The sequence below is a fragment of the Lepisosteus platostomus genome, chromosome 4, assembly GCF_059453375.1.
Source record: "Lepisosteus platostomus isolate fLepPlt1 chromosome 4, fLepPlt1.hap1, whole genome shotgun sequence".
Taxonomy (NCBI): Eukaryota; Metazoa; Chordata; class Actinopteri; order Semionotiformes; family Lepisosteidae; genus Lepisosteus; species Lepisosteus platostomus.
Window position 1 is genome coordinate 24,297,697 of NC_142614.1, and position 10,762 is coordinate 24,308,458.

General features: G+C 35.8%; 1 protein-coding gene across 1 annotated transcript in view; it reads left to right on the top strand.

Annotated features, from left to right (window-relative positions):
• The window catches only part of pstpip2 (proline-serine-threonine phosphatase interacting protein 2), a 35,727-nt gene extending 25,281 nt beyond the window's left edge, over positions 1-10,446 (top strand). The window contains exons 8-15 of the mRNA XM_088629131.1: positions 198-243; positions 3,106-3,185; positions 4,388-4,486; positions 5,385-5,481; positions 5,770-5,845; positions 6,328-6,362; positions 7,478-7,538; positions 7,870-10,446. Coding sequence (XP_088485257.1) covers positions 198-243; positions 3,106-3,185; positions 4,388-4,486; positions 5,385-5,481; positions 5,770-5,845; positions 6,328-6,362; positions 7,478-7,533 — 489 coding nt within the window. The 3' untranslated portion in view covers positions 7,534-7,538; positions 7,870-10,446. The remainder of the gene's footprint in view (positions 1-197; positions 244-3,105; positions 3,186-4,387; positions 4,487-5,384; positions 5,482-5,769; positions 5,846-6,327; positions 6,363-7,477; positions 7,539-7,869) is intronic.
• The last annotated feature ends 316 nt before the right edge of the window (positions 10,447-10,762 follow it).

Consider the following 10,762-nt stretch of genomic DNA (forward strand, 5'->3'; position numbering starts at 1 on the left):
TTGTGTTGCTGCAGTAGATTCTGAAAGCGAAAGATATTGACTGTGCCAATCTTGGAAAACCCAAAAAAGTCAATTGTTTGTGACAATGTTGTGACCATGCATGCTAGCTCATTATATTTCTTAATGTCGCACCTAATTGCAGAAACACCCAGACAATGTGCACACAAAAATATTAACATCTTTCTTTCACCTTTTAGCTGAGTTTGAAATCTCAGCAAACAAAAATGGCTGCAGAGGAAGCAGGTAAGTGAAATTTTGATTTATTTGTGGAGCTGACATTTTGACATTGAATTTATTTAACAGGCATTGTATACAGTAGTTTACAAACCATTGTTAATAACACACTTCAGGGCATACTTAATACTCACGCATGATATGTTTTAATCAAATGTAACTCAAACCTTTTTGGAAATGTAATAATGTATCAAATGTTGATACATACAGTGCCTTGCGAAAGTATTCGGCCCCCTTGAACTTTTCAACCTTTTGCCACATTTCAGGCTTCAAACATAAAGATATAAATTTTTTATTTTATGTGAAGAATCACAAACAAGTGGGACACAATTGTGAAGTGGAACCAAATCTATTGGATTTTTGAAACTTTTTTAACTAATAAAAAAATGAAAAGTGGGGCGTGCAAAATTATTCGGCCCCCTTGCGTTAATACTTTGTAGAGCCACCTTTTGCTGCGATTACAGCTGCAAGTCGCTTGGGGTATGTCTCTATCAGTTTTGCACATCGAGAGACTGAAATTCTTGCCCATTCTTCCTTGCAAAACAGCTCGAGCTCAGTGAGGTTGGATGGAGAGCGTTTGTGAACAGCAGTTTTCAGCTCTTTCCACAGATTCTCGATTGGATTCAGGTCTGGACTTTGACTTGGCCATTCAAACACCTGGATACATTTATTTGTGAACCATTCCTTTGTAGATTTTGCTGTATGTTTGGGATCATTGTCTTGTTGGAAGATAAATCTCCGTCCAAGTTTCAGGTCTTTTGCAGACTCCAACAGGTTTTCATCCAGAATGGTCCTGTATTTGGCTGCATCCATCTTCCCCTCAATTTTAACCATCTTCCCTGTCCCTGCTGAAGAAAAGCAGGCCCAAACCATGATGCTGCCACCACCATGTTTGACAGTGGGGATGGTGTGTTGAGGGTGATGAGCTGTGTTGCTTTTACGCCAAACATATCGTTTTGCATTGTGGCCAAAAAGTTCGATTTTGGTTTCATCTGACCAGAGCACCTTCTTCCACATGTTTGGGGTGTCTCCCAGGTGGCTTGTGGCAAACTTTAGACGAGACTTTTTATGGATATCTTTGAGAAATGGCTTTCTTCTTGCCACTCTTCCATAAAGGCCAGATTTGTGCAGTGTAAGACTGATTGTTGTCCTATGGACAGACTCTCCCACCTCAGCTGTAGTTCTCTGCAGTTCATCCAGAGTGATCATGGGCCTCTTGGCTGCATCTCTGATCAGTCTTCTCCTTGTCTGAGCTGAAAGTTTAGAGGGACGGCCAGGTCTTGGTAGATTTGCAGTGGTCTGATACTCCTTCCATTTCAAGATGATCGCTTGCACAGTGCTCCTTGGGATGTTTGAAGCTTGGGAAATCTTTTTGTATCCAAATCCGGCTTTAAACTTCTCCACAACAGTATTACGGACCTGCCTGGTGTGTTCCTTGGTCTCCATGATGCTCTCTGCGCTTTCAACAGAACCTTGAGACTATCACAGAGCAGGTGCATTTATACAGAGACTTGATTACACACAGGTGGATTCTATTTATCACCATCAGTCATTTAGGACAACATTGGATCATTCAGAGATCCTCGCTGAACTTCTGGAGTGAGTTTGCTGCACTGAAAGTAAAGGGGCCGAATAATTTTGCACGCCCCACTTTTCATTTTTTTATTAGTTAAAAAAGTTTCAAAAATCCAATAGATTTCGTTCCACTTCACAATTGTGTCCCACTTGTTGGTGATTCTTCACATAAAATAAAAAATTTATATCTTTATGTTTGAAGCCTGAAATGTGGCAAAAGGTTGAAAAGTTCAAGGGGGCCGAATACTTTCGCAAGGCACTGTAGGGGTGGGTCTGGGGCTCATCTCCTGTAAGCGGAGTATCTTTCCCAGTTTTCATCACAATAGATTTTACAATCTCATCTCAATAAAAAAATGTTGAAATGAATGAATATCTGGTCCATTCATGGACAGGTTGCTGGGATTTGCCTGCCATTGTAGTCTTGTGCAAAATTAAAATACCGGTGAAAATAACATATAACAAATATTTAGCTTTAATTACAGTAAACTAGAGTAGTGTACAACCTTTTATTTTAGGGATCTTTCTGATTCCGAATTATCTAGAGAAAACCTTGGATGAGTCCCGACAGCTGTGGAACTCTAGCAAAGTAAACTATAGTACAGAACGTGAAAGAGAAGGGATGTTATATGTAACAATAAAACATAATTTTAATTACTATTTTTATTATAAAGTAGTTCTCCAAAAATAGCAACAAGAAATTAAGATACATTAGATTTTTCAGGTGTTTTACTGACTCTTACACCACCTTCAATGCTTCATTGCTTCGGTTACATTTTAGCCTTTGTAAGTTCACCCAAGGTGTGCTTCAGCTGAATCAATTCTAGTTTATGAAATAATAATAAAAATAATTCCTTACATTTATATAGATCACAAAGCACGTGGGAAGAGACACTCTTCGTCTGGCTACATTCATGCATCAGTCCCACTGCACAGCAGATCAGAAGAAGAGGGATATTGCTTTTGCCAACTAAATTCATGGCAGGCTCTAGGAAGGCTAGAATGTTCAAGCACATATTGGAATTTAGTCAGGAAACAGAGGATAACACCACTACTCTTGAGAAAAACGCTATGAAATCCTGATCCGGAGGGATGAGTGCCCCCTGCTGGTCTACCAACACCACTTGTAAGAGCAACATGGATTTCTATGGAGTTCTCCTATCAAAGTACTGACCAGGCCAATCTTTTCTTATCTTCTGTGTAGAGACAGAATCTGTGTTACTGTTCCTATGATGTAAGCAAGCAGGTTGCCTAGTAGCATGGCCTGTTACTTAAACTTCTTCTTCTGTATTATTTCAGACAGAATGTACAGTCAGAATGTATCCATCCTGGAGAAAATTCGCGAGGACTGGCAGAAGGAGCATGAGAGAGCTTGTGAGGTAATCAACTCTTTGTGCTCTCAAAGCCCTTCTTCCACACTCCTATGAATGAGAAATGATCTTGGTATGTGGATAATGAAGACCTCTCCCATCTCTACAATAAACACCATTTAGTCATAAATACAGTGACTAGACTTCGGTTTTGACAAAAATCCATGGATCAAATTCTTATGCTTCATGGTGCAATCTACCCTGTGTGCATTGTGAACGGTTGGAAGGCAAATTTAAAGAAGGACTGCACTTACAGCTGACATGACATTGGAGGACCCTATACAGATTCTACTCTTTGTACATAGCTACACAGTGGGTGTTAATTAGGTAATTGATTAGATACAATAAGTGGGAGTTTTTGTGTTTGCCAATCCCTTTGGGACAATCCTGTTTGAGGGTAGGGTCCACCACAAAATATTTTTAGTGGTCTCCAGTAGGTTTAATTTAGAAATTAATGTTTGAGTTGTTTTTAAACAGGGTGTTTTGGGTATCACTTACAAAAACATCTATATTATTTCTGTGGCCAGTGCATCTCTTTCTGCACCTCAATCCTGATTACCCTGCACTCACACATTTTGCATATTGCTCTTTTTAAAAGCAAGTCTGTTAATTTTAGAATTACACTAAATTTGTTGGGCTGTTTTTAAAGAATTTCCACTTCAAAAACAAAAAGAGGAAACCAGAAAACAGGGAGCTGCATTACAAAACAAACAGCTGATTGTCTATATTTTTATTTTAACTCTGAAGTTGTTTCCAATGTTTTATATAGAACAGTGAATCCTGAATTAATTGTTCATAGCGTGATGAAGGTACTGCTATCATTCTTGGTTGAAGTGCCTGTGTTTGAAGTTGCAGGTTCTCTCTGTGTCTACACAGGCTTTCCCCAGGTGCGCTGCCTTTTTTCTTAAGACATGCTGGCTGGGTTAATTGACATCTCTGTTAGTGGTCTCTGTCTGCTCTTGCATGTGCATGCCCATGGACTGGAATCATGCCCAGGGTGCGGTCCCATCTTGAGCCCTGTGTGCTTCTGGAATGGGTTCTGGGTTGCCCTAACTGTGGTTGTATGATAATGAATGGATAAGTCAACATTGCCACCTAGTGGACTGCTAGTCTGTTTACTGCAGCTCTGAAAAGGAAGCCGGGAATAATTGAAAATGAAGAGTCTTGCAGAACTGCAGGAAATTATGTTCTAATCATACTCATATCTACAGATATTTGAGAACTACGAGGTGGAGAGGATAAGTGCCCTGCGGAATATTTTATGGACTCATCTCAACCATCTTTCTCAGCAGTGTGTCACCAGCGATGAGGTGAGGCTCATTCTTTAGTCTCTTTTTTAAAATAATTCATTTCTGTGTCATATACCCATTGAAAAAGAACAAAGTTTCCAGAAAATGTCATTGTGAATTTAACTTACCTGGTTCAGAAAGAATGATTTGTATTTTAGTTCAAAGTGTAATTGAGCTATTTGTACTATTTGCATGGTGAAAACCTGTCAGACCAAAATCTGTGGAATTAAATTAAATTAAATTACTCTTGTGAGTAATCTGTGGCATGTATTGGTCTATAAAATTACAATGATAAGTGTATAGTAATCAATACTCTTGAGTAATATTGTGATTGTAATTATATGAATAATTATTAATCCTACGGTATTTGTTATGTTGTTACAATTTAATAGACACTATTGAATAGACACTTGCACCTACTGCTACAGTGGATATGAAACATACAGTAACCTAACTCAAGCGTTCTGGTCGATTTCCAGTCTGGGCTTGTACAAACTGGATTACTAAAAATACACCCTTAATTCAGTTGGTGAAACCACCTGGTTTGCAGTGTAGTGGGACTGTTGGTGAATAAAGGCTTGAGCATTACACCCAGCTGGGTGTTCCACCAGTGGGAGATTGGTGGTGGTGGAGGGGAGTTCCCATTAACTGTAAAAGTGCTTTGAGTGGAGTGTCCAGAAAAGCGGTATATAAGTGTAAGCAATTATTACTATTATTATAAGTACATGTAGGTCTCCTCCTGTATGTAAAGTGCTCTGGGATACTTTGAGATACAAATGTCTATATAACTGCTATTAACTATTAGTTTGTATCTGTTTTGCTGCAATACATTTGCACCTTAGTTTTTGATATCCCTATATTAAGTTGTAAAATCCTGAGTACTTCTGTTCACATACATCTCCTGTGACTCTTTACTCAGCTGTATGAAGAAGTAAGAAAGTCTTTGGAGCAGTGTAGCATCCAGAAGGACATTGAGTACTTCATTGACCTCAGGAGAACTGGAGACAAGCCACCAGGTACAGTATGTTTCCCAGGTGACATTGTATAAGGACTACAGGAACCCCTGAACCCGTGTTCTTTTGTTCCCCATTTAATGAATGTCTCCTATGCTGGAGGTAATATAATTGTCCTCTTACAAGATGTCTACATACCTACAGGTATGTCACTGCAATGAATGACCATAGCTCCTTTCAAAAAGGAGCATTATTATTGTATTTGATGACAGAGGTATATTTATTAAAATCCACCAATACAGGAATTTCAGTTATAGCTCTCATTTTGGTGGCTTTGTTCATTTTATCCAGCTCCCATCCCATACGAGAACTTCTACAGCGGTCAGAGGCCTCCTGTTGTTGGTCGCCTAGGGTTTCTAGGTGGAAGGTAGGAATGAATTCCACAGGAGCATCTCCAGTGTTTTACTGGAGTCTGTGTTGTAAATAAGAATGGGTTAGCATGGTTCTGTGGGGCGTTTGTAGTTTCTAATGACTGTATTATTCAAGTTCTGAGATTCCAGTCAACAATGAAATAATTAAACATTCAAAACATGGACCAACTCATTACCCCCAAGCATTCTCTAATGAATTTCAGTTTAAAATGTATTAATAAAAAATAAAGCACTTTCTGAATTCCCAGTGTGCGAGCTTCATTGATACATTCAGAACACAAATGTCACAGATTTCACTGTTAAATTTAAGCTACTTTATATTAATGTTTTTCTTAATTACACGTCTACTTGTCATTTTCTCTTATCTTATCTTATCTAAAGTCTATTCTTTAATCCCTGTTGTAATATTATTTTTACTTGTCCTGCTATTGTTTCTCTTAGGCATTTTTTTTCCATTTTCATTTTTTCTGTTTTTCAGGAGAGGACCATTGCCAAACCCTGTGGATACAGAAAGTAAGTAAAATGAAAACACAGTGTTTCTGTGCCTTGCAGATAAACACCTTTCCATAAGTTGTTAATGTAGGCTACAAATCTTGATTAATACTAAAAATTAATTAAAAATATAATAATGCTGGCAATTTTTTATAAATTGCCCATAAGAATCAATGTATATAAGCGTTAATGGGGAATGGAAAGATTGTTTTACCCCTATTGGATTTATCCATAAGAAACAACTAAATAACCCAAACTTAGCAAACTGAAAAAAAATCAAGGTAGAGAGTGGGCATTCACCACTTTGCTTGTTTTAACACATTCATAAACAAATACATTATGTACTGTAATACGGGAATGCTTATGCTTAGCATCAATGTATATTTAGATTTATATATATATGTATATTTATAACATAAACATAAAATAAAACTTCCACTACACTTCTTTGACACACTACACTTCTACACACTATACATCTGCACACTGTAATTACATACATACATGTACAAATGTATACAATTATAATAATAGTAGGACAGTACTGTGTATGACATACGTATAACTATTGTAATATGACAAGGGAAATTTGCAAGAATTTTCCTGATTAATGGCAATTTTTCCACTCACATTTTAGCGGGAAGTTTGCTTCCAGAGGACTTGGTAGTGACCTAGTAGGGACGTTTTATATCCCTGTCCTAAAAATTAAATGGTGTAAGTGCAGGGAGAGGTACTGTATAACATTAATAACAATAGAGACCATCTGTAATGTGTTGAGGGAGTATGTTTATGTTGCCAAATTTGAAAATTGCTTTAACTTGTAATACAATATTAAAGAAACCAGAGAATATCTCTACAATGATTATTAATCTTCACATGCAGGGTAAAAATAATCTTTGGACAAGATTTTATTAAATCTTGTTCTGCTGAGTTATTGTCTGTAGGTGGATATGTCAGAGGTCCTCATCTATATGTCTCATTCTTCCACAAGCAGAATACGGAGTTGCAGCCATAAAGGGTAGTGTTATGCAATTAGGTATTTTAAATTGTGTGGCAATAAAAGGAAAAAATTGATGATAAATCAATAACATACAAATACAGAATTAATTTTAATTGACGCTATTGTATTTTTTAAGGTGATGGCATTTATTCAACTGTTAACGACCCCACCTATAGTTTTGTGCGGCAATAGATCATGTAAGTTTTTTTTTTGTTGTATTACCTCCTCTTATAATTACAGTGCCATGTATTACTTTTGCCTATTCCAGTACATTGTGTGAATCTGGTTCAATTAATGGTTATGCATGATATAGACAGTAAGTTATAATTTTAAACAATTGGATTTGCATATCTATGTGTACTGTACTGTATATACTTATGTGTGTATAAACATATTGCATATATTTAGTAGCTGTTTGATAAACGTTTATGAAAGATCTACCCAAGGCTTCCAAAAATGAATTAATTGTTTAATTGTTGCAATGGTTGGTTAATTATCACAGACTTAATCATCTTCTTGTTGTTGCAGCCCTTCATCCTTCATCCTCATCACCAGAGAATGTGGATAGAAACAATTGAAAACCACAAGACTGCATATTTAATACTAACCTTTTCCGTATAACAATTTCCCTGTGTAACGGCAGAAAAACACAACAGCTTACTACTGATATGCCATTTGTCTAAAGTGGTGTATAAACTGACTTCCACAGCAATCAGATGTCTGATTGTGAAGAGGGCAGAACTAATTTTCACTTCATTATTGAAGACAAAGAGTTATGGTCTTTAACACTGTCTAGCTCTTATTAAAGCCTTTGCAGCATTTTCTCATGTTACATCTAGAAAATGTAAATATCTACAGGAATGACATACATTTTTGTGCTTGTTGATACACTGTATTGTTCTGAATTCTGACCTCATGCACAGTCTCTCTGGAGAGAAACGGTACATTTTCCTCTTTGACCAAACTGTCCATCTTATACAGTACATTTACTAACAATTTCTCCTTAGCTGAAGGGTAGAACCAATTCTTACATTTTTCTTAAGTACTTTGAGAGAGCCTTAAACACCCAGAGTGTATTTATAATCTGCCTCTGCTCTGCTACTGCACACCCAAGGAACAGTCAGGGCTTTACAATAAAATAAACAAATGTTGTGCTGGATTTTTATTAGTAGCTGTTTGTCGGTTGGCCTTATATTGATAAGAGATAAAGATGGAGAAAGGCTCATAGCTGAACACTGGGTTCAGTGAGCATGGAGGACTGAAATGTGCACTGCCAGAAAGACCTAATGCACCTTTCCCTTTAGAAAAATGAGAAATGAAGATCCTACTCTGTTCTACTTTCTTTTCTTACCTATCAGATAATTTCTTTGAATAGTCTTCATGGCTTTAGAGTAATAAATTATGAAGAAAACATTTTTATTTGCAATTTGCTTGGGTATCCTAAGAGTCAACCCCAGCTGTATGCAAAATTTACTGTTGGTAAATGTGGACAGAATTACAGAAAGGATGATAATATAGATTATTGGAAACATTTACTGTATGTCCTATAACTGTCATATAATAAATAGTACCAATACTGTTCATTTGATTCACACTGAATGATGATGTACATGCTATTCAAGAGAATACTAATCCATATTTATAATTATATGTATAGTTTCCCAAAAAAAGTTTATGATCCAGCATAGAACATATCTATGGTATGGAGAAATCTTTGCACAACCCAGTGTTTTTTTTAAAACTTCAAAACACAAATATTAACTATATACCAGAAATGTAGGAACATACCGTATATGGTCGTAGTTTCAATTATTCTGAAAACTACAGTCTTGCAGGTGTATGCATATCCTTTTCATGATGTCCCATTGTGTTGAACTACAAATGATAACACATTTTTTAAAGTAAACATTTTTAGCTAAACTTGCATTGTCAAACTGAAAACTTTTAGGGGCCAGAGCAAATAAGCTGGTCTTATCCCAACTGTTATATCTGTTAAGAAATATATTATTATTACTGACCAGATGTGCACGTTTCAAACTGTGTAACACTATAGGTCAATGTTAATGGTTAAGAAATGTATCCCTTCATATGTATATTTTGGACAATTCTCACACAAATCCTCTCTTACAAACCCTTGGTTACTGTGGTAACAATGCTTTTCTGGTAACAGCATTTTTACTGCACTACTGCAGATCAATCACTCAGACATCTCAACGTGATCAAATGTTTACTCTGTTGGTCTTTATTTTCCTAGTGGTATAATTGAGAGAGAACTGCATGCTCTGTAGTAAATTAATTTAAAAAGTTCCTACTGTCTTCACACAGAGAAAATCAGTCCTGCTATACTGAATTTGTAAAATATTTTCAGAAATGTCTCAACTTTCTTATACTTTTCATACATTTTTCATACATACAAACAATAGAAACATTGCAAGTTATGGTTCTTTTTGAATTTTAAAACCTGTGTTCTATACTCTTTTCTTCACACAAGAAAATAAACTATTTAGCAGGATATTCAGGAATCCTATTCCATTGTATACTTCTCTTTCATATTCATGGAAAGGAACAGTATGCTACCTGATTTTAATGTTTGTGCTTCATAAATTAAATTATTTATAATTAGAGTGTATGTATTTCTTCTTATTTTAGTTAAAGCATTTTTGCTTATTTAATACTACTGGTTTTTACATTTTGTAATACTACGGTCAATATTGGCTATTGCCTATGCAATGCCTTCAATTACATGGCTTATTTTATGTATATACCACTGCCTAATAATTGCAAAACAGAATGTCTTCTACATGAAATATATAACCAGAAGTGCTCAGTGAAATTTAGATGACTATTTTTCCTTTATGGTGATAAATATAGATAATATGTAAATGTAATAACAAATATTAATACATGTCCATCTACAATTTGAAATTGAAACAAGAGCTGGTAAAGTGGAATATTATGTACGGTGGATGATAAGACCATATGGAATGTAATTGCAATGTGACTATTAATACATTAAATGGCTGCACAAATTGTAAGCTGATTTATTTGAAATGACCCATTTTATGTGCATTCAATTTTCTGTTAATAAATATTCCATCAAAATAAGACAGTTTGGTGTTTTAATAGTTATTCCTGTCACAGTGGTTTTTCTAGAGTTTTCTCAGTAGCTTCACAGCTCCTACTTTACAGACGCTGCTATTTGTGCTAGCCTTTTAGATTTATCCTCACTAACAATTCTCTTAACGTTATTTAATTTAACGTGAACACTGGAAGGAAAATTGAAAAGATCTTTCAATTCAATAACAGCTCACACAGTTTAGTTTGGTTATTAAGCCAGATTGTAAAATCTTGGATTAATTATATCTAAAATTAATTATAAACAGGAAATAGAAGGTGACCTTCATCTTAGACAGGCAAAGGT